This window comes from Macaca fascicularis, chromosome 18 (genome assembly GCF_037993035.2).
Source record: "Macaca fascicularis isolate 582-1 chromosome 18, T2T-MFA8v1.1".
Classification (NCBI taxonomy): Eukaryota; Metazoa; Chordata; class Mammalia; order Primates; family Cercopithecidae; genus Macaca; species Macaca fascicularis.
The window spans coordinates 39,739,008-39,764,637 of NC_088392.1; the positions used below are offsets into that span (position 1 = coordinate 39,739,008).

General features: G+C 44.4%; 1 protein-coding gene across 2 annotated transcripts in view; it reads left to right on the forward strand.

Moving 5' to 3' along the window:
• The window catches only part of MYO5B (myosin VB), a 395,079-nt gene that overhangs the window by 185,756 nt on the left and 183,693 nt on the right, over positions 1–25,630 (forward strand). For both annotated transcript variants that reach the window (XM_005586729.4, XM_074022272.1), the window contains 3 exons: positions 14,230–14,386; positions 22,950–23,093; positions 24,855–24,936. In XM_005586729.4, coding sequence (XP_005586786.3) covers positions 14,230–14,386; positions 22,950–23,093; positions 24,855–24,936 — 383 coding nt within the window. The remainder of the gene's footprint in view (positions 1–14,229; positions 14,387–22,949; positions 23,094–24,854; positions 24,937–25,630) is intronic.

A 25,630-nucleotide genomic window follows, 5' to 3' on the forward strand; every position in this document is an offset into this window, starting at 1 on the left:
CAAATTGTGATTGCCGATCAGGTTTTCGAGGTAGGCTTTCCAGCCTGGTCTTGGAGCCCGTAGTGCTCAAGATGACCAGGACTGGAGGTGACTCTGGTTGCAGCAGGAATCTTAATATGTTCCAGATCAGCTTTTACCAAATATTCCATGGAGTGCAATCACGGTGCTCATACCAGAGGGCTCCTAACAGGCAGGATGCGCTGCTTACAACAGGAGCTGTTTATTCAGCAGGGGCTACTGCAAGCACCTGGAGGAGGTACTTGCTCACCTCGATGGCACAGAAGGCTGGGGCCTTAAAAGCTGTATTGGGATGAGATAATGTGGCATGACTTCATGTGTCCCCAAAGAAGATAATTGACAACTACCAGGAAGCCAGCTTCCCTTGCCCTGGGCACACCTGCTGTGCCAACAGAATATTTAACTTAAAACTGAAAATGCCTGTAGATTTTGATAAATGACACTAATAAAACCCTAAAGAACACTAAAAAATTTTACCTTTTGGGATTTTACAAATGTTAAGGGACTTCTTATAACTATTACTGAAAATATCCAGACTCCAACAATTAAAATTATTAAAGGAGCACCCAAAATAATTTAAGAAAAAATTTAAGCAAAGCAAGCGAATTCCGATCCTGGAAATACTTGAAGATTGCTTTAATTACATTACCCAGCCAAAGGAGTGGTCAAATGTCTGCAGTAAAACAGTCCCCTACTCATAGGGAGAGCCATTGCTTAATTTTTGATCAAAAATGAAGTTCACTAGGTCAGAGGGGTTCATTTCTCTCTAGTGCACATGATAGTTAAGAACTTGTTTGTATCCAAAATCGTCCTCCCAGAGAAAAAGCTCACACGTTTCTGTCTTTGGCTCAGCCCCCTGGTCCCTGTCCCATGAACCCACTGCAGAGGGAATTCCTGTCTTTCAACTTCCCTTCTGTCTGTGCAAACTTCTCATTCTTGGTCAAGATCAACCTTAGGGCTGTTAACATTTTGAAATCTAACAAGATCCCCAATTCCAGGAGACTTCCCCCAGGGTCATCTTCTCTGAGCCCTCAGATTGTTGACAGTCTATTTTCACACAGATGCTTCTCTTTATCTTAGATGTGCTAGGCATGGTCCCTTACTTGAGCATCAGCCCCTCAAGGGACCACTTTTCTTACACTCAGTTACACAGTTCAAAATTTTACCCAAGGGAGCTGTGCAGTAAAAACTTGCCTAATGGATGGAACAGCTGAACCCCACCTTCATTCCCGTGGGGCCGAGACGTTTGTAGGTACTTGGGTAGAACAGACATCCTTCCCATCCTACAGGAGGAGAGAACACTCCGTGTGAAATAACAGCTTTCCCTTTTGGGCTCCTCATCCAACCAGAATGGTAGAGTGGAGACACTTAGAAAGCTCTAACGGATCTGTAAGGAGAGACTGGACTTCATTTACCGCGGGTGATAGGGTGGTAGGTGCCACATTACAGTGAACTAATGTCACCAAATTGTAGGCTGTATCTCGCCCAATCTGATGGCACGTTATACACCTCAACACAGCCCATAGTGAGAGAGTTGGGGGATCATTAATACTTTCTCTTACAAATGAGGAAACCAAGTTTTACAGAAATAAAATAACTTGCCTGAGGTGGAAATGCCCCTTCAAAGTCTTTTTAAAGAAGACCGCTACATTATCATTAATAAATAACTCTGTATAGCTTCTGTTGTGAGTTAACCATACCCATAGTTGTTTTTTGTTTGTTTGTTTGTTTTCCTCATCCATTTTCTCTATAATTTTGGGACTTTTTTATGTAGACATTTGTAAAACAGTATTTACTAGTCAACCAGTTTTTCTGCTTTTGCTTCTCTTATCTGTGAGCTCTTTGGGCCCTGGGTTTCTTTTCCTAACACTGGCCGCCTCAATGTCATTTTTATGATATAGCCTGGTTTTACTACTTTTTTAAGTAAAGAATTTGAAGGAAGAAGCTAGAGAAATTGACTACAACTGAGGGGGTCAAAGATTCCTGACTTGGAAGTAGAGCTCTGTGTCTTGGATTCTTGTCCATGGTGACTCAGTCAGCATACCCAGGGGCACCTGGGGCTGTAACCTATGGGCAGTCCTCCCTGCCAGCCTCTCTGCTGGGCTAGGCAGTGGAGGGGGAAGTAGCAGCACTGGGTCCTGCCAGGGAAACCCAAGCTTTGGGTAAATCACTTTGGCTCTGTACTGTTACTGTCTCTGTGATGCGAGTGAGTGTTTTCTGACCTGCCTCATGTTGTCAGCAGATGGGAAAACTGAGATTTCGGATGTCATCTTGAAGTCGGGTACAACTGATAATGATTGTGAGTTTTGGTTGTCTGTGTTACCTAAGTCTACTATTTTATTGCTAACTCTTGGCCACTTATATCTGCTGTATAAAAGGATCCTTGAGAGAAGGCAGGGAGGTGAGTAATCCATTGGAACTACTATAAGCAAGATTTTGGTTCCTCTCTTACTGAGCCCAAGTTACTGAAGGAATCTGATTCTCTCAAGAGGGCTGGCTGGTTTTGGCCTGAAGCTTCTATTGCAGAAGTTCAGTGCTTGACATAAGTGTCATTTTCTCATCTATTGAAATGGTGTCATTTGTCATCTTAAAATCTCAGGGTGTAGGTGCAATTGAAAGGGATACCTCAGAAGCCTGAGGTGCTGTGTGGAGGCATGGAGTTGGCATACTCAGACCAGTAGGCCAGAATTTCCCAGATGTTACCAATCCAAGACTGATGTGGCTGAACGAAGTGGGTAGTATGCTTCAATTTTAGTTTTGTTAGAGATGTTTCTGAGGTCAGCAAGTTTTCCTGCCAGCCTAATGAATGATTGATTTGTTTTCCATTATTGGGTCTTTTCTGGCCCACTAAAGCGAGTCTGTCTTTCAAGGACTCAGATGTGTTGAGTGACCTTATGGGTATAATTCATTTGTATCCTGGGATCCACAGACTTTGGGACATTGTACTAAAGAGACTCATGAATAAAAGAGTGCTTTTGATAAGTACAGCCAGTGCTCACTGTGTGCTTGCTCTGAGTTCCATAGTTACATGAATTATCTGCTAAGCCATGGGTGGATTATGACTTTGCTGGAATGCCTTCAGTCTGAAGCAGATTGTTTATGAAGCAGCCTCTCCTGTGGTTAGACGCATGATGTGTTTGAAGGGCCCTTGCATGGGAGGAGGAAGAAATGCTGACCTTTGTCCACTTTGGGCTCTGAATTTGCAGCACGGCTTTCAACAAACCATTCAGCGGCTTTGCAGTCAGTGTCACCCAGGAGAAGAGAAGGTGGCAGCCACAGAAGGGACACCCAGGTGCCGAGCAATAGTTCCCTGGAAGGGGAAGCACTTTCTTCCAGGTGACTTCTCCGGGCAGGTTTTCTAGGATGGCCTTTGAATTGGGCATGGGGGATAAACAGGATTTGCACTTGAAACTTAGTGAATGTGCCATCTATGTGACTCTGACATCCAAAGCTGACCAGTCTACATCATTATTTCAACTGTATGGCTGTCAACAATGTAAGTCCAGTGAATGAGGAAACTGTTTGTATTTCTAGGTGATTTATCATAAGCGAGTAGCTAGAACTTGGAATTAATAAAGGTTTCTGTTGTCTTCAGCCAGGAAGAGCAGTTAATACATTCATAAATTAAAGGCTGTTTAGTTTCTTCAAGCTCATCTTTCAATTCATTAGTACATTGTATTAGGCTAATGTTGACCAGGAACGAGTTACAAGGTATTTGAATTGCTGCCAGTACCTGAACATGTTTATGTAGTGACCCATTTCATAAAGCTGAGTCTGTAGCAGTGCTTCTTAACCCTAGCAGAACTCATGTTGTAGTAGAATATTAGAAGCACTTGTGGAATTTTAAAAACAAATATCTGGACCTCACCCTCAGAGACTGTGATCTAATTGGTCTGGCGTGGGATCCAGCAGAAGTAGTTTCCTAAGCTCCACAAGCACTTCTTAATGTACAGCCAGGGTTGAAACCACTCTGTGATGAGCAAATAGTGGTTCTGCAGTTGGCATTGCCTCTTCCCTGAACACTACCTATGCTGTCCCACTCTTTGCACAGCCTGGCACCTCTGCTTGGAATGGTCTCTGGGAACAGCTCGTGCAGGGCCTGGAATGCTACAGGCCCTAACTATACCCACCATACTACAGGGTCTGGTGCAAGGGTGCTAAGCAGGGCCTGGACACATTCAGATGAGTGTTTTGGAAATATGTTTCCAGCAGCAATGAGGGGAAATGGATTGAGTAGGGGATAGAATTGTCATGGGAAGACCAGTTCTGCTGTGGTAGCATCTGGGAGGGAAAGGAGGAGGAACAGGGCTTCGTGGAGTGGAGTAGAAAAGAATTCAAAGCAGTACAGGAGGCTTGGCCTCATGGAGTAAAAGAGAGAAAGGAGTCATGGGCAGTTCCTAGGTTCCCTGCTTATTGCTGAGCCATCCCTTGGGAAGGCAGGATGAGGAACAGATGGGTGGGGAGCTGAAGAGCGCTGTTTTGGATGTGCAGGCCTTGGAGCACCTATGTACCCTCCATGTGTCGTTGTCCAGTGGGCAGTTAGGCATATGTGTTTGGCTCTCAGAGGAAGTATCTGGGTTGGGGAGATACCAGTGTGGACAACTTGCGGGCAGCAGTTATAATCACAAGGGAAGAGGAGATCATCTCAGAGGCCACCTGGAGAAGTGAGGAAGGTGCTGACATTGACCTTCAAAGATGCTCTAAATTAAAAAAAAAAAAAAAAAAAAAAAGAATGGATGAAGCAGTATCTATCAAAGGAAAAATACAAGACTTGTATCTTACTGGTGGCATGCCAAAGAGACAGTGTGGTATAGAGAAAGGATGGGTTTCAGAATGAGGGACTCGTGCAGCTGGCTAAAATGCTAGCTGTACTACTGGCCAAGGAAAAGTCATTTTACTTGAATATACTCCCTCGCTACAAAATAGTTTCCAAGAACAAGTGAAATAAGTGCATTTGAAAAGTGATGTTTATTTGGTCCGACAGGCTACACATTCTATGTGTATATCATAGTTCACCCGTAGCTAATGACAACAGTAGAATAAGTCTGTAAAGCATAAAATCATAGGAAACACGTGCCTTTGTTGTTCAGTTTCATCTAAACCTGTAGCTTTCTGAATTCCAGTGCGTTTTGGACATTAGCAGTTCTATAAACTTCAGTTGATATGGAATGTATCACACAGCTCCAGTATAATCTGGATCTGGAATCACAGAATATGGGAGTAGCACGAGATCCTAGGGATAATCTTCCAGCCCCTTATTTTAAGAGCAAGGGAATTAGCACATTCCCTTTTATACCGAGGAGTGCCCTAACCAGTTCTCTGTCTCCCTCTGGCCCGTCTGCCCAACATGGGGTGGGCTGGGTGGCACTCCCCGGGTTCTTTCTGTGATAGTATCTCATCTGAGCTGGAGACAGCCCCGCTCGGGAACAGCCAGCAAGAGGAAGGGACAGATTCATTTCACTGCTGCCTATATCACACTACACCTGAGAGACTTATAAATAGCGCTTAGCACTCCAAGGGCCACTGTTTAACTGAAGTGGGAAAATGATATTGGATATTAAATGTACTAAGTACTTATCTCTTACACTATCAGAAGGTTCATTTTCATCTTACCAAGTAGACACTTGGGACTCTACCTGCCAAATGCCAATTACGCAGTTTCCAGTGAATATTCATGACAGCCTTCCTGAATGGCTTGGCTTCGGTTCTGGGCTGTGGCTGAGTGGTGCCCTGCCCTGGTAGGGAGGGTATGGTAGAGTAAAATGTCAGCACCTGGTGGCAGACTGCATAGGGACATCCCTCTGCCATTTTCACCCCAGGAACCCAGAACCTGCTTAGCCCTTGGGGCTGGAGAACCACTCATAGAAGTGCCCTGTCTCCCGGTGCCTGAGACACATCTCCTTCCCACTTTCAGGCCTGGCTGCCTTGTTGGAAGGGTTTGTAGACTCTCTTGCTTGGAGTGTTCCGGCCCAGCCCCTTCTTGCAGCAGAAATGTTTTTTATAGTGTTCCCAACCTTGGGAGGAAGCCCTTGAATGTTAGAATAATTGTAATTATGTGACTCTGTTTTGAGCCCAAATCTGACTTATCATAATTTTCCATATCCCTTCTCACCTGACTTGACCTCTGCCTTAACCTACCTCTGCTCCCCAACCTTACTCTTCTCTCCCCACATAACCTTTTGTTCCCCCAATCTGATTTTTCTTTCCACTGGACTCCTCCTCCTATCTAACTTTCCTCACTGTAATAGGTTTTTTACATTAATATAGTTTCATGTGTTTGTATCTCTTAGTATTATGTTTCATTTCGCTTGTTTGACTTTATCATGAAAATATACCATATGTAGTTGTTGTTGTTTGAGACAGTCTTGCTCTGTCACCCAGGTTGGAGTACACTGGCGCAATCTCGACTCACTGCAACCTCCACCTCCCGGGCTCAAGTGATTCTCCTGCTTCACCCTCCCAAGTAGCTGGGATTACAAGCACCCACCACCACACCCAGCTAATTTTTGTATTTTCAGTAGAGATGGGGTTTCACCATGTCGGCCAGGGTGGTCTCAAACTCCTGACCTCAAGTGATCTGCCTGCCTCAGCCTCCCAAAGTGCTGTGATTACAGATGTGAGCCACTGCGCTTGGCCCATATATACTATTATCATTTTAAGTCACCATTGTTTCCAAGACTCATTGTCACTGTATTTTTCTACCCTGTCTTCCAAGTATTAATACTGTCCCATGGTACTTCTACAAATATCTTTGTTGGACAGAAATTATTTTAAAATTCTATGTATTCTATTATCTAGCATAGTCCTTTTTTAAAACCATTGTCGGTGATGTGTGTTTTGGTGATGGTGTTGACCATGTGATTAGAGTGTGTAGACATAGACAAAAAGCAATAGATTGATTATCCCATTAATGAACAGAATATATTCTGTTGACACACCTAAATCTTCAGACCATTTGTCACAGAGGACAAAATGTTATAGAGAGGCTTCATGACTGGTTTGGAGATGGGATGTCCTTTCTGTGGTGGCTTGGCAAGCCAGGCTTCCCCTTCTTCCTGTTTTGCAACCATGGTGTGTGTGGGCCTAAGTGAGTGTTGTTCCCACCTCTGCATCCTTTCAGGGAGTTTCCAATTCAGGTACATAGAATTGTACCTGTCTAAGGCTCAGCTCCCTCCCATTTCCCACACACACACCCATCAGTCCCCTTCCTGTGGGTGAATCATGGAAGGCTGAGCATAGGGCGGGGATGACCAAGTTTGCAGGCAGTAACTTGTACAACTCGAAGGGGGCTCCAGACGCTAGGCTCAGCCTGTACTGCTATACATGACAGTCCTTGCTAAGGACTTCCTCTTAAAATTGACCATCATAGGATTTAGGTTCTAGTGGGGAGACCAGGGTGGGAGGAAAGCTAAGTAGTTGAGGAAAATGTTAGTACACTGTATAGTGAGCGCTATGAACGTAGGAGGGTTATGGGCGGGTGGTGGGGGCCTTCTGGAGAAGTGATGTCAAGCCAGCCAGCACTGATAACCCCAATATGTTTTAATCTTATACTGAGGCTAATTTTATTATGGAGGGATTCGTTAAAGGCTGCTTTATTATACAAGAAGGAGTGTAATGATAATACAGCATAACCCGGTGGAAAATTGGCAAGGAGATGGAAGCCTGAGTTTGAATCTGGGCTCAGTGTCTCACTAGCTAAGGAATTCTGGGTGTATCACTTGACCTTTCCAAACTTCTATTTTCTCTTATTTAAAATGGGAACACTGGCATCCAGTCATCTTATGTATCTTAAGCGAAGGCTATATGCTAAGAGTCTCATAAACTATTTGAGCATGATGTAAGTAAATGATTAATTACATTAAACAGCAGTTATGGATGTGATTGAGTACCAGGCATTAAGAGCTGTGAGATCAAAGAAGGGGATTACCAGTTTGAACTGGGACAGCTTCAGGCCACTGCAACATGGGAGAGAATAAAGAAAGAAGCCCTGTGTGGCTTGAACATATCCAGTAGAAGGGTGGCATGCACTGAAGCTGGAGAGAGGTGCTTGGTCCCCCAGGGCCTTGAACACAGTGGATGTGGGTCTTATTTAGAGGGCAGAGGGATGCCATTGGAAGGCTTAAAGCAAGGGAGAAGTATGGTCTGATGTTCATTTTCAGAAAGTTTCATAAGAAGGACATGTTAGAGGAGGAGGAGAATACAGGCTGGAAAGCTGCTATTGTAATGTATGCCAGAGATGATGATGGTGTGGACTAAAAGGTACAGAGGAGGAAACAGACTACACCCTGGAGAGAAGTTCAACAGGATGTGCTGATGTAGGGCTTAAGGGAAATGGAGAAATCCCTAGTGACTCTTAGGTTTCTGACTGGAGTGAATGAGTAGATACTGGTGCCACTTACATAGAGGAAGTGCCAGAGATAGGCTTGGATGCCAGGAGCCCTGGGAATTCAAGGTGAAAGCACAGAGCCTGCCCATAGCGAGCCCTCATTTAGTGACGTGTGAACTGAGTGTGGCTGATAGAACCTAGTGTTTGAGGAGGAAGGATACCACAGGTGCCACCCAAGTCTCCAGTGGGACACTTGGCCTCACTGGTCACAGCCAAGCTGGTTGCTGGGGAGTGAAGCCTCTGGAGCTTTCCTGGGGATGCTTCGTCATCTCTGAGATGCTTTGAGTGGTGCTGCCCTGTGGGTTCTGTGTACGTATAGCTAATTGGGAGACCACAGGTAACAAATTACACCCCTCAGGAAACCCGAACAAGATAACACTTAGTGGGATTTCTCAAAATGGAGCTCCCCGGGTACCTCTCTGGCTGATCAGCAGGCCCCTCCTTTGAGCAGAGTGACCTCAGGTACCCTGCCAGCCACCTGCCTCACCTTCTCTACCAGGTGGCCCCACCCAGAAATGGGGAGGAAGGACTTGATCTTGCTCATCAGCCTAAAGCACTGCAGTGGTTTGGTGGGAAACTTCTAGGAGGAGTTAGGGTAGTTTAGCAGAAGCTAAGTCTTGCCTCTCAGGTGTCACAGAAGGGGGCCAGTGTGAACTGGGGAGGTGGTGTGTGTGTGGATGTGTTGGTTGTGGGGTCTTTTGCCTGGAAGCTGCAGAATGGCTGAGTTTCTTACCTCAGGCTCCGGTACTCTTGTCTGAGTCCTTCAAGGGCCTTTTGCTGTTTAACTTTCTCAAGACTGTGTGGACCTGAATCGTGGCTGAGTACTACATTCCTTGCCAATGGTTTACTTCTTCTAAATGAAAGGAATTTCACTGGGCTCAGGAGAGGTGGCTTTATTGAAAAGCAGATCGATGCAAGTTGGCAGCCAAGTCACTGGGGTGAATGGATGGAGCCACACATAGGTTATATTTTTGAAGGACATTGGGTCAGATTTTGTATTTCTAAACATCTCCCCCTTAATGAGCCCTAAATAGCCACAGTTTGAAACTAAGCTTTTCCCTACCCCTACTTCCTGTTAGGATTTTAGTTAGAGGATCATCAAATGTCAAAGGTAGGCAGTATCACTTGGGAAGTCCAGGTCACAGCCTTTTACTTTAGAGATGAAAAGATGGAGGGCCAGAAAACAGAAGCCACCCAAAGTCACAGAGCAAGTGAAATGACCTCACCGGGACTGACTTCAAAAGAAGACAAAATATGACAAGGTCTTAAGAGGAGGAAAAGCAAGTAATGGGGGACTTTACAAGGTGGGGGAAATAATTGCCTTCTGGGATGCCTGGGTGGGCAGTCAGGGCAGACTGTCCAGGCATTGGACATGGACAGGACTGCATCGAAGCATATATATTGAAGGTTACCTCAGGTAGAGGGAATACCAGAAATGGCAGTGGTGGGAAAGTGTGTGGTCATCAAAGACAAGTAGTCCTGTTGGGCTGAACCTTGATACCATCATCTTATAAGAAATATAGGCTGGGCGGTGACTCATACCTGTAATTCTAGCACTTTGGGAGGCCAGGGTGGGCAGATTGAGCTCAGGAGTTCAAGACCAGCCTGAGCAACATGGCAAAACCCCATCCCCACAAAAAGTAGAAAAATTAGCCAGATGTGGTGGCCTATGCCTATAGTACCAGCTACTTGGGAAGCTGTGGTTGGAGGATTGCCAGAGCCCAGGAAGTTGAGGCTGCAGTGAGCTGTGATTGTGCCACTGTACTCCAGCCTGGGTGACAGAGTGAGATCCTGTATCGAAAAACAAACAAAAACTTGTAGAGATCATCTCACAGTCTTGCAGCAAATATATAATATGGGGAGGTATTCTCTATAATGTGGGTAAGTGACTTACCAAGAGTTTGTTGGCAGCAGAACCAGAACTCAGGACAGATCCTTTAGATTACAATCCCAGGGTCCTTTTCACAAAACCCCATACTTGTCAAGGGTTTTAGCATTAGGGTTATGCATTGTAGAAGGGTTTACATGCTCAACTAAAAAGCTTAGACTTGATTTGGTAAGCAATGAGTAGTTATTTAACTTTTTTTGAGTGGGAAAGACACGATTAAAACTGTGCTTTAGCAATTTAATCTGGCAGGAGTATTGGAATGAATTAGAGACCTAGGTATCTTAATCATGGTGACTACTTAGAAGAGCTTGAGCTTCAGGGATCAGAGTTCTAACAGACTGAACTGAGATAATCTGAAGGTCAAATAAGTTAACTACTTTGTCCAAAGTCAGACAGCTAATCAGTGGTGCAACCGAGGTTCAAATTCAAGTCTGTCTTTAATGTCCATTTTTGGGGTTCCCGCTCCAGGACACTGGATACATACATAGAACACAGTGGGAGAGCTGCTGCACGCTGCACTTTGCGGGCTGTTACAGAATAGTGTGTATATGCCGAATGTGCACCTAGCCCTGCTCTATTTTTTTAAGAGTTGAAGTCTTGCTCTGTTGCCCAGTGGTGCGATCATAGCTTATCATAGCCTTTGAACTCATGGGCTCATGTGATCCTCCCGCCTCAGCCTCCTGAATACCTGGGACTACAGGCACATGCCCAGCCCTACCCTAGGCTAGGGAGGGGAGTGCCTACTATGTGCAAAAGAAGTGTAATAAAGCTAAGTAAAAATCATCAATTTTTCCAGACGTTTTACCTCTGAATTAGGGAGCTGTTGAATGGTGCTTGTTGTTCTAAGAAGTGAGTTTATCTGACTTTAGCCTACATGTCAGCATCAGATCTAACATCCGTGAAGTTAGCCAGAATTAGCACTATTGGTGATTTCCAAGACTTGTTTCCCAGAAGAGCCTCAAGTGTAAAGGTTTTTTAAACTTGGGGTTTTTTAAAATAACTCTTGATAATTTATTAGCCATGTGTGTCCATTTTCATCAGAACACCAAAATTTGCCTTTTGCATCCTGCCAGTTTTACTGTTCTGTTGCCTTGATTCCTTCTTTTTGAATGCTTGACACTTGTCACGTGACCTGCTCCCCCTTTTTGATTCCTGGCCACTCACCCCCCAGGAAGAGCCCACTTTTTCCCCATGTCTTGTATGAGTTGCTCTTTCCTGAAAAGGGCATGACTTTCCAGTCACTCCCCAGTGATATGCAGGGGAATTCCCTTATTGACGCCATAGGTGAACAGTGACAAGCATCGCTGGTGTGTGCCTCATTTGTCTTTGCCGAGTGTAACCTGTCACCTGGGTCTCCTTGTAGTCCAGTGTCCTGTGTGTGCTGTGTTGACGCAGGAGCCCGGCAGCGCTTACCCATCTCCCCTCCTCCACTGATGAGATTCATTCCCTCCTGGCATCTGTGTGTTGCTTCCCTGGGATCCTTATTAAGTACTCGAGATAGTATATACTTCTGCATTCTAACTGGTTCTTTGATGATGATCAAGGCTTAGACACATTCTAAACTTATCCATTTATCTGGGGCTAAACACACAAATTTGGGACATAACTACACTTTTGGGTGTGGCTGCTATAATCTAGTTCTGTTTATTGCAGATACCCAGGAAGTTTTAAAGATGGTATCAAACTTCTCTTTTTCAGAGGTACAACACCAAACTTGTGATGTTCTTAGTTGCCTAGGATGGTTGTGCTTTGAGCAGTTCTCTAAGGACTTGATAATGAAGATATTAAGATTAGAGGTGACACCTGTCATTATCCTCTAGGTTTAGGGATGTGTTATAAAATAAAAGAAGAGGCAATATAAATATCCCCAGGCTGCTTTAGAGGCTGCCTTTCAATGTCGAGATTTCACAGCAGCAAGGAGATGCTCTGACTACAATCATGTCCTAGAACTACAAGGGATCTCAGAGAGACAGTGATAATTCCAGTCCCCAAATACTGGATAGGATTCAACATACATTTTCAAGTAGTTGGTTGTGTATCATATTTGAAAGATACATTTTTTTCAGCTTTGTCTTCTCAACAGTGTCTACTAGACACCCACATCCACTCAGGTCCGTCCCCATTGCTAATCAACCGTTTGTGTGAGCTGGGGCACTTCTTGCTGACCTTGAAGAGCAGCTCATGGTAAAGGTTTTTTTCATGTCAGCTACCTCATGACTCTGCCTTCGGCTCCCACCTCCAGCCTGCTTCTTTTCTGTCTAGGTCATCTCTAATTGGACCATTCCCTTCTATCATCACACCACATTTCCATCTGTTAGCCCTGATCAGAAGAGAAGCTGACATTCATTCACCTGTGCCAATAAGCTACAGCCTACTCATGTTGACAGTTAGCAAGGCGGGGCAGGCCCCTGTGGTGCTTCTCTGTTCTTTTCTAGCCCACTCTGCCTAGGAAGCCATGGGAGCTGGTGTAAAGAGGGCCAGGCTGATGCCAGGGGACCCAAGTTCTAAACCTGTCTTCATTTAGAAAAGAAGGGAGTTAGATTAGTTGAGAGCTAAGTTGCTTCTGGTTTAGTGATATATATTGAGTTTGTACTTTGTGCCAGGCACGGTTACAGACACTGGGGAGTGAAAGCAGAGTGCCTGACCTCTTGACAATGGGTTTGTGAATTGGAGGTGGGTGGTGGAATATAGCCCTTACAAACCATTTCCCAAAACTGTGGCCCAAACATTTTTCCTTACTCCCTGCTTTTGAGCATACATCTAATCTAACCCCCCTCTTTTCCAAATGAAGACAGGTTTAGAACTTGGGTCTCTTGGCACCAGCCTGGCCCTCCTTATACCAGCTTCTATGGCTTGCTAGGGACATCCATGTTCCTTGGATACCCACTGAGCTGTTCTTTCCATTGCTTGTCTGTCTTCCTACCACCTGTTCTAAAGGGATAAACAGAGGTGTTCCTATCTGATGTAGAGTATCTTCTTTCTGCCCTCTGTTCTGACTCAGATTCCACTTATTGAAATTGATAGTTTTATCAAAGTTCTCAGAAATTTGAGGCAAGATTACCCTGGTGGCTAATAGCACACCCTTTGTGACCTACCTATATGAACAAAAATGTTCAAAACTGTGTCTGCTGGCTTACTAGGCTCAAATGCAGGAGGAGAAGAAAAGATCCGTGTTTTTGAAGAAATTGTAATGTGTACAGTGACACAGATGGGAATGTTAGAGAAACAAAGGGGAGATGATATAACTAAAAGTGTGTGCTTGTGAATTCTTTTTTTTTTTTTTGAGACGAAGTTTTGCTCTGTTGCCCAGGCTGGAGTGCAGTGGCATGATCTCAGCTCACTGCAACCTCTGCTTCCTAGATTCAAGCGATCCTCTTGCCTCAGCCTCCCAAGTAGCTGGGACTACAGGTGCATGCCACCACGCCCAGTTAATTTCGTGTGTGTGGGTTTTTTTGTTTTGTTTTGTTTTGTTTCCCCCTCCAGTAGAGACAGGGTTTCACCATGTTAGCCAGGATGGCCTCGATCTCCTGACCTTGTGACTCAACGCCTCTGCCTCCCAAAGTGCTGGAATTACAGGTGTGAGCCACAGCGCCTGGTCTATGTGTGCTTGTGAATTCTTAAAGGATGTGTGTAAGGGAACGATCTAAGGGCACTGCACCCAGAGGGAACTCGGGAGAGTGGCCAGTTGTTTGTACCACTCTTGCTCTAGACCGTAAATGAAGGTATGTGCCCTGGTAGAATTGCTTTCTTCCTCCCACTTTCAGGATGTGTGCAGGTGTCGGGGAGGGCAGACTATTTCTACACTGTTCCTCTGCGTTTATCCGTTAAAGTGGGAGAGATGCTCCCGGTGAGGCTCAGGCCCTTGTCAGACAGAGTCCCTGGATGGCAGCAGAGCCTTTCCATGGCCAGTGACTTACCAGAGCTTTTTTCCTTCCAGAGATGAGAAGAATCAGTCCATCATAGTCAGTGGGGAGTCTGGAGCTGGGAAGACGGTGTCAGCCAAGTATGCTATGCGCTATTTTGCCACCGTTGGTGGCTCGGCCAGTGAAACCAACATCGAAGAGAAGGTGCTGGCATCCAGTCCCATCATGGAGGTAAAGCCTTCCAGGTGCCCTGGCCTTCCTGGCTGGAACTCCTCCCACTGGCAGCAAGACTGCTGGGTGTCAAGCCTGGGTGGCAGCCTTCACGCCTCTCCCTGAGAGCCCTCTGTCCACTGTGGAGGAAACGTTACCAAGGTGCCTCTAAAACTCTGGATGTTGACCTGGTTGTGTCTTTAGGTTCCTAGTACTGGGTAGAGCATCCTCATATTCTCCGTGTCCCTTGACTTTGCTGAATGTTGTAGTGACAGTGACCATCCCTCCCCACCTCCTCCACCTCTGTTGCTGTCCCCTTCCCTGCTGACATCACGTATCAGAAATCGGTGCTCCACCAAAACTCTTAGAAGCTTTGAGGGCCTGCTGGATCAGAAAGGCAATTTTCATGGGGGACGGGGAAGACTAGATAGAATATTTTTCAACCCACAGTATTTGGGCATCTTGTCTTTTAAGCGGAGAGGTAAAGCCAAAAGGTACGTGATAACCTAGCATCTGTTGAAGCTCCTCAGAAAACAGTTCCCTGTGATGGCATGAATTGGCCAGGGCAGGCCCTGTCCGTGTCTTCACTCCTCAGTCTTCATGATAGGGGCTGGGCTAGGGTGGGCTCAGAGCAGTCGACACAACTACAGGCCAGAGAAGTTTGCTAAAGACTAGATCTTGCAATAACTAAGCATGCTTTAGAATCAGAATGCTGTCTCTTTTTCCCCCTTTTCTCTATGAAACCTTTATTATTTTGATGGAGTAGAATGAAATGGCCTCATAGTCCCTGGGCCAGCTTTCATTCCCCACCTTTGAAGCTAAAGCTCTTTGATATTGTCTTGGTTACAGTTGGTAGGAGCAGGCCCTTCTGCCAGCCCTGGGCAGTCCCTTTGTTTCATGTCTGTCTAGTCCATCTCTAATTGGACAGTTCCCTTCTATCATCACCTACAATAGTAAGAAGACATCAGTTGAGCCGCAAGCTGCCAAGATAGCATCAGGCTTCCATGCGGAGCCCTGAGCCCCATCGACTAAGATACAAGTCACCATGGTGTTTGGTCTTTCGGATGATTTTGGAGCTTAGGGAAACAAGAACCTGCCTGGACCTTCCCTAGTCCCCTCTTTCTCTCTTCCTTTACCAAGTGCAGGAGTAAATTGAGTCTTGATTCGTAGGGGTTCATTGATTATCCAGGCAAAATCTTCTGCCTCCAGAGTTGCATTATCTGGAGGACTTTAATTCTCTGCTAAGTAATAAGATACAACCTGTTCACTAAGAATTTTTCAAAAGCAAGTTTCAGTATTTGTTCTTATATGATTTGGGAAATGGTGAATACAGTTGAAGGCATTTGTACTAAACAAACAGATGAAAAAAACCTTTTATTCCATAACAGTGCTTCTCAAACTTGAGGGTGCCTGAGAATTGCCTGTAAGGCTTGGTAAAGTGCACATTGCTGGACCCCACTCCAGAGTTTCTGATTCAGAAGGAGTCTTGGAGGGACCCCCCAAATTTGCATTTCTCACAAGTTCCTAGGTGATGCTGGTGTTGCCCATCTGGGTACCACACTTGGAGAACCATTGACCTATTACAAAATCAGGAAAGATAGGAAGGGCTCACTGGAAAATAGGAAAGAATGAAAGGAAATAATCCCCTTTAATACTACAGCCTGCTGATAATCATCCAACATTTTGGTATGTTTTCTTCCAGCTTTTTTTACTATTACAGCATAAGCCTTGTCCCCATATTGTTCAACTTTTTATGAACTATCTTATTGGCTGCAAACATGCATTAATAAATGGCTTTACCATAATTTGACTCTTTCTTTTCTAACATTTCATTGGTAGCATATTTACTCCAGCATTTAGTCTGAGCCCCAAACTGAGGCATGGCCATGGCCCAGGTCAGAAGCCATTTGTGGACTATGGCCTCGGCCTCCTTAGACCATGGACTATGCCTATATTGAACGGCTAAGACAGCCGCTCCACAATTAACCTCATGTTCTACCTCAAATGAGAGTGTGAAAGCAGGATCTCTCCTTTGACCGAGTTTCAAGATTCTGTCCATTTTTTAGGCAGTAGGATATCAGAGACACAGTGTACTACTTCTTTTAGAAATAGAGTAGTTATTCTGGGCAAAACGAAAGGCAAGAAACCTCTTTGAACTCCAGAGACTGAACAAAGTAGTTATTATTAGTCATGTTGGAAATTTAGTGAAGGCAGATTACCACATTAGTAAACATATATGAGACATGGGGAAATTTTTTATAATTTTGTCATAAAATACACATAGCATAAAGTTTACCATTTTAACCATTTTAAGTGTACAATTTAGTGGCATTTGGTACATTCACAATGTTTGTACATCCATCACCACCATCTATTTCCAGAATTTTTTTATCATCCCAAATAGAAATTCTTTACCCATTAAACAGTAACTCTCCATTCTCCCTTCCTCCAGCCGCTGGTAATCTCTCTGAATTTGCCTATTCTAGGTACCCCCTACAAGTGGAATCATACACTAGTCCTTTTGTGTCTGGCTTATTTCACTTAGCATAATGTTATCAAGGTTCAATCATGTGTTGGCAAATATTCGTATTTTGTTCCTTTTTAAAGCCGGACAGTATTTCGTTGCATGGTCATACCACATTTTGTTTATTCTTCTACCTTTTGGCTATTGAGCATAATGCTGCTGTGAATGTGGGTGTGAAAGTATCTGTTTGAGTTCTTGCTTTGGAAGTGCTTTTTAAATCACAGTGGTCTGACATTATCTAACTTTTGGAATACCCATTGTAGCCTGAATAGGCTGCTAGGCTGTAGGGAAACAGGGTGCTTTGATATGGCAGAGATGAAAAGTAACATGCACATACAGACATATGCTCAACGTGCTTCAGTTGCTAAGTTCTGAAGTAGGAGTGTGTACGTGAACCAGCTTAATCTTACATGGTCATGTAAATAAATGCTACAGTGGTTTGAGCTCAAAACATTAATTTTCTGCATTGTGCAAATTAGTACTTTGGAAATTACGTGAGTAAATCCTGACTGTTTCTTCTGTCAAATGGAGAATTTTGCCATCCTAGAGACTGTCCCTTGAGCTGTCATTAAGTGTTATGTTTGAGAGAAGTCTTGGCTATGAACATGAAAGGAAGAATTATAGCCAGGAAGAACTCTGAGTAGGATTAGAAAGATTGTTGCCAAGCAGAGAAAGAGGCTTTTGCATTTCCAAAGTCTGAAAGCACGACTTTTCAGAAGCTGAGTCTAGCTGGGACCTTGTATCAGGAAGCCCAGTCAGTTTTGTGGTTGCTCAGAGTGCTATAACCAGCACAGAGCATGTCTTAATCAGCGGACAGACAGCTGATTACTGATTGATTGCTCTGCCCCGTCCTAGGGAAGGATGGCACCTCCCGACAAAGCAATCGGTTATGGTCATGGCATCGTCTCATTGCATCCACTGCCCAGCAGCTGCAGACACCTCCTGGAGAGACCAAGAGTTGAAGGTCTGAGGAGGCGGATATCCCAGTGGTCTACGCTAAGTGGCAGTTGTTGGAATTAAAGGCGACTTGAGGATGAATTGAAATTGGTTGGGATGCACTGGGATGATTTATTGTCACCACCAGCACTCTCTGACCCTGTTCTGTTTAAGAGGTTGTCAGCATTCCAGGAGTGATTTGTTCACAAGTCTGCACTGATTGAAAGAACATTGGTAATCAAGAGACTGTTAGAGGAGGAGCAGAACCCAAGTCTAGTCCAGAGACATCACATCATTTCTCGGGGTGACTGGAGTTTGCAGGCAGACAACTCTGAGAGCCACAGAGAATGCCCCTATCCTGGGAGAAAGAAAGGAGGCTAGACGAGATTGCGCCATTGCACTCCAGCCTGGGCAACAAGAGGGAAACTTCATCTCAAAAAAAAAAAAAAAGAAAGAAAGAAAAAGGAAGCTAGAGTAAAGCCAGCAAAAATGATAACTAAGACCAGATATGTTATTTTCAGGATTTGCTGTTTTTTTTTTTTTTTTTCAAAAGACAGGACCTTGCTTTGTCACCCAGGCTGAAGTGCAATGGCATGAACATGATCACTGCAGCCTCTTCCTCCTGGGCTCCAGTGATCCTCCTACCTCAGCCTCCAGAGTAGCTGGGACTACTAGACATGCACCACCATGCCCAGCTAACTTTTGTTTTTCTTGTAGAGACAGGGTCTTGCCACATTGCCCGGGCTGGTCTCAAACTTCTGGGCTCAAGCGATCCACCCACCTTGGCATTTCTAAGTGCTGGCTTACCAGCACCTGGCTAAGGGTTCATACTTTTTAGGGCGAAGAAGAAAGCCAGACAACTGTCGACCAATTTTTATAAGAATCTGCCCCCAACACACCTTACCAATATTATCTCCTGTGTTCTTTCATGTATCAACATACTTTAGCCACTTCAAACTTGTTGATTTTGTAGCATAACCCTGTCCCTTTGTCCACACTATATTTATAAAATGTCTTCTTTTTTCCCACTGTCAGAACTCTGCTCACTTTAAGATCCACTTCGATTTTCCACTTCTTAGAGCTTTTCCCATACTGAGGCATGGTTGTTGTTGCTCCTTATCTATGTTTTCATACTGTTTGATACCTCTTTATTGTGCAATCCAATTACATTGAAATTATTTCAGTCCATTTTTATTTCACTGTGTGTTTCTGTATGCATCAAAAAGATTGTTATACCATATGTACTTGGTATCATAGTCCATCAATCATTTTGCAACTTTTCACTTTACATTTTTTTATTAATCCATGAGCTGTGCTCTAGTTTATTACTTTTAACAGCTTTATAGCATCTGATTATGTGAATATACCACATTTTATTTATGTTTTCCCTACTGGTGAACATCTGGTTTGTATTTCTTTTTTAATTATTAAATATAGTCTGAATGGAACATTCTTGCCCACTTGAATTATGTGAGAATTTCTCTAGGTAGCACCTACAAGTAGAATTCCTGATTTGTTAGGTGCATGCATGTTCAGTTTTACTAGATATACCCGATTTTCCTTCAGAATGGTTGTTCCAGTACTTTTAGATCCATTATATCACTTTGCAAAAGTAGCCTAGTAAAGTAAGGAGGGCCAATCTTTTGGCAATGATCTTCAGACCTCGGGCGAAGTTTTCCTAAGTTATCACAAGGAATGATCTCAGATATGGTAAAAGGTCTTATTGCTATTTTAGAAATTAAGAAATTTAGAAAAATTAAAATTTTGAAATTGAAACTTATTTGTTGAAATGAACTTCTCCTTTAGAATTTTCCACCAACTGACCTTTGCTGATTACATCTGTATGACATTGTTTAACGTGTACCTTTGTCCACTTCATTTCCTGTAAAGGAATAGTAAAATTTAGAGGCTTCTTTAGTTTTTGTTTTGTTTTGGTTTGTTTTGTTTTTTTTTAACAGGAATCCTTAAGATGTGGTACTTGGGCTTGCATTAGGAGGCACAGAAAATCTGGCTGTGTTTTTGTGATATGAGCAGCTATTGATTATGCCTAGATCTATTCATCAGCAGTTACAAAATGCTGTGATACTCTCATTCTGTTACTCCTCCTGCATGTATTAGCTGGAATAAATCTATGCAGGGAAACATCCCCTCACCAACTACTTAATTGCCCTGAGATAGAGTTCACACTGGAAAGTAGATGTTTAATGCTTTATTTACTAGGTTTCATAGTAATGAGTTGGTTTTCTAGCATCTTCTGAGAGGCTTCTCCCTGCTTTTACATAAAAAGAGATGTGAGGATTAATATCTTTCTTTATCCTTTGATTTGATTTGGCTATTTGAGCTGTGAGAAGTTGCCTGCATGTGTGGTGACTTCCTGTCTGGGGTGAGTGGTTTGGAGGAGACAGAATCTGGAGGAGTGCTGTGACGCCGTGTAGGTAGAAAGAACACAGACTTTGGACTCAGGTATATCTGAATTTCTCTCTTGGGGTTGTCACTTCCTAGCATGTGACCTGGAGCATGTGACTTGACCTTGCTAAACCTAAGTTTTCCCATAAGTGTGATGAAAGTTAGTAATGCCTATCTTGTCGGGTTCTTGGCAGCATTAAATGTTTAGATTTTAAGGGACCCAGCCCAGAGCCTGGCTTATGTTGAAGGTGTGGGAAATGCTTTTTACCAACATTTTAGGAAATATAGCCTCCTTTTCCATTTTCCAAGCAGAAAGTGTCTTACTGAAGTCTGGCAGTCTGCCATTGTCCTGTGAGGCCTTGAAGCCTGAGACTCTTTTTGTGGAAGGAAAGTAGATACACTGAGGCCTCTGCTGAGATGACAAGGTTGGTGGGTGCCAGGAGCGTGAGTCCCCATCCCTTTGGTTGGAGCTGAGGACATAAACTCCTCCAATTAAGTGTCTTGAGAGTTACATCAGGCTGGCCAGGCTCTAGCCTTGCCCTGACCTTGGACACGTTCCAAACACTACGATGCCCTTCAGAGCAATCCCACATACCAAGGTTGTACTTGAGACCCCTACACTTCCTTCCAGAGGTATATACTGTGTCTGTGATGTATAGGTTGCTTTATACACTTTAAACGCTAAAGTAAAAAGTGTACATTGTGACTCCAACTAGTGTTTGCAGGACTCTGCAGTGGCAAGTTACCTATGAGGACAAGAAGTCCAATACTTACATTTCACAAGAGAAAAACTGAAACTCGGGTTCATTTACTCTTTCACTTAAATATTTTTGAGTGCTTACCATGTGCTGGGTGCTAGAGAACCTGTGCTGAAGCAGATGTATAATCTTTGCCCTCGTGAGCACAGAGGGTTAACTGCATATGGGGTAAGGGGAAAAAGAGGGAAATGCAGGGCCTGGAAAGGCATATGGCAGGAGGTGCTCCCCTAGCCTTGGGATCAGGGAAGGCCTGCTTGCCTGAAGAAGTGACATAGATGCTGAGACCTGAAGGAAGATGAGTCAGCTAGATTCAGGGAGCCGTGGGAAAAGAGGGAACTGCATGTGGGAAGCTTGAGTGAGGGCAGAGAGAGCATAGGCCTTTGGAGAAAGAAAAAGGGAGTTAGGATTGTTAGAAGCTGGGACCAAGGGCAAGAGCAGAGGCAGGGATGGATCGGGTCCTGCCAAGCACATAAGCCCATGCTGAGGATTTGAAAGTTTTATCTCAGAGGGTAGTGGAAGCCATTGAAGCATTTTATATAGGGAGTATAATAGTTTTACATTCTGGAGGAATCACCCTGGCACTGTGGCAATTGAGTGGAGAATTGACAGCAGGTGGAAGATGGGAGTGGGACCAGGCAGACCGTTGAGAGCCCACTGAAGTTGTTCAGGAAAGAGGTGACAATGTTGTAGGCTAAGGCTATGGCAGTAGGAGAGAAATAGGGACAGTTTGACCCATTTGGAACTTGGCATCCTCTATACTTGGAGGATGCTGAGTGCTGGCCAGTACTGGACTCAGTGGCTTTCCTGGTGCAGAGCTAGGCCTAGATTTCTGTGAGTGGGTGGTTGTATAACTCAGCGCCTCCCTCTACTCATCTCAGTAACAGGAACAGTTGTTCAGTAACAAGACTCAATGGCATGTTTTCAGGAGCATTAGTTATAGGTCAACTTTGTGACCTTTTGCTTTTCACTATTCTGCCAGCCTTGTCAATAATAGATGGCTGCAGGGCATCGTGGTTTTGGGCTGTCAGGAGACACTAATAGTTCTTCCACTCGGATTGGGCTTGGCAGGACTTGAGGGGTAGGTTGGGATTTGGGCTTTTCTTTCAATTTCTTTGTGCCTCAAATTTTCTAGACCACTGAGAAGTTACAGCAGATGTTTTTCAAGTGTTTCAGCCACCTAAAAATGTAAGCATGTGAAAGGGATTAAATATTAATGTATTCTTTACCAATGCATTGACAACATGGTGTTTTATAGAAAGCAAATCTTCACACGATAAAATTAGTCCCATAGTCACTCATTTTAAAAAATTATCATCTAGTGTTTTGAACTGTAACCCTGATGCTGCAGCAGAAATACCAAGAGGGATGATGGCTTCCTGAGGTGGGAAGGAGAGTGTCAATTTGTGGCCTGTTGCTAGGAAGGTATTTATCAATTGGGAGTGACATTTGACTGCCTACTCATGTAGAACTGATCAAAGTGTGTTAAGCACAGGAAGGTTTGTTTTTTTCCAGAAAGTTCAGAGTTAGTAGGCACTGGCATTGTTTTAGTGGCTCAAGAATGTCACAGCTAAGGTCTCTGTGATTCTTTAGGCCTTTTCCTCATGGTTCCAAGATAACTGCTATAGCTGGTGCCATCACATGTGCATCCCAGGGAAGAAAGGAGGAGGAAGAGGAGGGACAGTGGGATGCACCTTCCATTGCACCTGGGTAGTCCCCTTTGAAGAGCCTACCAATGAACTGATTACTCTCATTGGCCATCCTCTGGATGTTTCAAGTTTTTCTTTTGTTTTTCTTTTGTTTCAAGTTTTTCTTTTGTTTTTTAGCTCAGCTCATTGTCATCCCAAGAACAGAGGGTTTCTGTAAGTAAGGAAGAGAAAGGGGACACATGGTGCCACAAACACACAATCCTGAAATCAAGAAAGCCCTTTTTTTCATACCTTTGTTTGTCTGGTCTGTGTAGGCCATCGGAAATGCTAAGACCACCCGCAATGACAACAGCAGCCGTTTTGGCAAGTACATCCAGATTGGCTTTGACAAAAGGTACCACATCATCGGGGCCAACATGAGGACCTACCTCTTGGAGAAGTCCAGAGTGGTCTTCCAGGTGAGTGGGAGGACTTGAGCCCTTTTGTGTTGTTCTCGTGGACAATTACCTCACTTCTGCTCCCTGCCGCACTCCCTGGGCCCAAAGAGAATCTCATTTTGTGAGCCTGGAATTGAATGTACTTGTTCTTATCTTTTATCAGGAAGTGTTCATTCAGATGATATAGGGATTAGATCTCAAAAACCTTTATACAGTACTGTTTTTAGATTCAGTCAACAAACATTGAATGCCTGTTTTGTGTTAGCCCTGTCCTAGACACCAAAGATACAGTAAAGGACAAGACAGACCTTTTCCTCATGGATTTTAAAGTCTTACCAGGGGAATTTCATAAATACAGAGTCTGAGTTTTAGGTTTCCTGAGAACTTCCTTATTTAGTAGATTTTAAAAAATAGATTATACTTGGCTACCTACTTTGTTTTCTTTTCAAATAAGTGGATGTCCCACTTTTTTTTTTTTTTTAATTATACTTTAAGTTCTGGGATACAAGTACAGAATGTACAGGTTTGTTACATAGGTATACACGTGCCGTGGTGGTTTGCTGCACCCATCAACCCATTATCTACATTAGGTATTTCTCCTAATGCTATCCCTCCCCTAACCCCCCACCCCATGACAGGCCCCAGTGTGTGATGTTCCCCTCTCTATATCCATGTGTTCTCATTGTTCAATTCCCAGATGTCCCACTTTTCACCTGACTTGATTCTTCACTGTTGTTTGGTTGCCTTTAATTTCCTCCTGCCAGCTACTCTTTGCCTCTTTGTAATCCTTTTCTCCTCCACCCTGACTTTGGTGGGGTTTGTGCAACTCGTAACACTGACAAAAGTCCTCCTCCAGCTCCCTTTGCCCTCCTATTACTGAACCAAGATGATGGTTCAGGTCCTGGTTTGAGTCTGTGGCAGACTCTTGCCTTGGGTTAAAATGGCTTCCTGGTCCTCATGTTTTAGCTGCCTTTAAGGAGACCTCACAATCGCCTCAGCTGTTTGTTTCTTGGTGACATCTCCATGCTGATGCTTAGCAAACATCTAATGAATTTTTTAACCAGCTCCCCATGCTTTTGCCTGTGTTTTCTCTGCACCTCACAGGTTGGCTTGATAATCCCGCCATCCTGCTTTACACCACAGCCAAGGAAGCAGCTTGCTGGGTTGGGTATGGGTCCGATGTGTTGCTCATGGCTTTTTCCTGGACACCCTTGGAGCTTCCTTCTTCCTTAGCTCTCTTTGCTCAGGCCTCCTGAATCCCCACCCCCACACTCACACTACCCGTGTAAGGCCAGTGCAGCTGCAGGTGTTCCCCCGACATCCTGCCTCACTCATGGGCCTTTCCTGTCTGCCCAGCCTGACCTGTTGGGCAAGCACAGCTTCCACTTATCTCTGAGCCTCCCAGAGGAGAATGGGAGCTCACAGAAGGGAACTGACAATTTATGGGACATCAGCCAAGCAGCACAGAAGACTGAATAAGTATTTGTTGATTGACTCACCATTCGTGAAGAGCAATGATGTCCTATATAGAAGGAAAAAAGAAAATGTATACATGTTTTTGCATAAGTCAAGAGGTATAAATCCTCAGGTTGGACGAAGGCCCCATAAAAGTGAATAGAAAGTCAGGAAGTGGGAATTGAAGGTGGCAGAGGTGTGGAGGAAAACACTGGGAAGAGTGGGGGGCTCAGCCTCCACCACCTGGAGCACCCTGGGATTACAGTGGCAGAGGGAACGATCTTAGAGGTCACTGCCCTAAAACTGCTTCACTTCTTCCTCCTCCAGGCAGATGACGAGCGGAATTACCACATCTTTTACCAGCTGTGTGCTGCTGCCGGTCTTCCAGAATTTAAAGAGCTTGCGCTAAGTAAGTCAACAGGTGCATGCCTATCTTCAGGGGTGGGCTACGGCTCCAGCGGGTGCACAGTTCGGGGCTCTGCTCAAAGCCCTCCGTCATGGCTGCTTGTCTCAGCTCTTGCCTCTTATGTGGCCATAACCCCTAGGCCTCCCTAAATTTCACTGCCCAGTTAGTAAAAGAGGGTTAATTGTACCCAGTCCACTTCGCACAGAAAGTGTATGAGAGGATAAGAGGCCAGGGTGGAACTGTTTTGCATGGCATGGAATTCTTTTCATGCTTTATTATTTTGCAAGATATGTTTACACTTCAAACATCATTGGAGATGTGTCCCAGCCATAATAATCTAGATATAAAAGTAATATGCATCATATAATCATAACCAGCCCGTTTTAACTCATAGTTAAGGATTGAGGCAAAGAGAAAGGGGTAAGGATAAAGCAGGGATACAGCGGGGGTGGCTCTAGAGCCATATGGATGCAGTAGAGCATGGCCACAGAAGAAAAGAGGGGGCTTCGGCAAGTGAGACTCTGGACTGCCAGGCTGTCTGATCTCTCCTGGACTGGCATGGAAGCTTCTAGCACATCCTCACTGGAGGGAGAGAGATGGAGCAACCCAAAGTGCCTCTCCACAGAGGCCGAGGGGATAAGGCACCTCGTCATCATCCCCATCAGATGAGCACCGCCCTTTGTTTCCACTCCTGCTG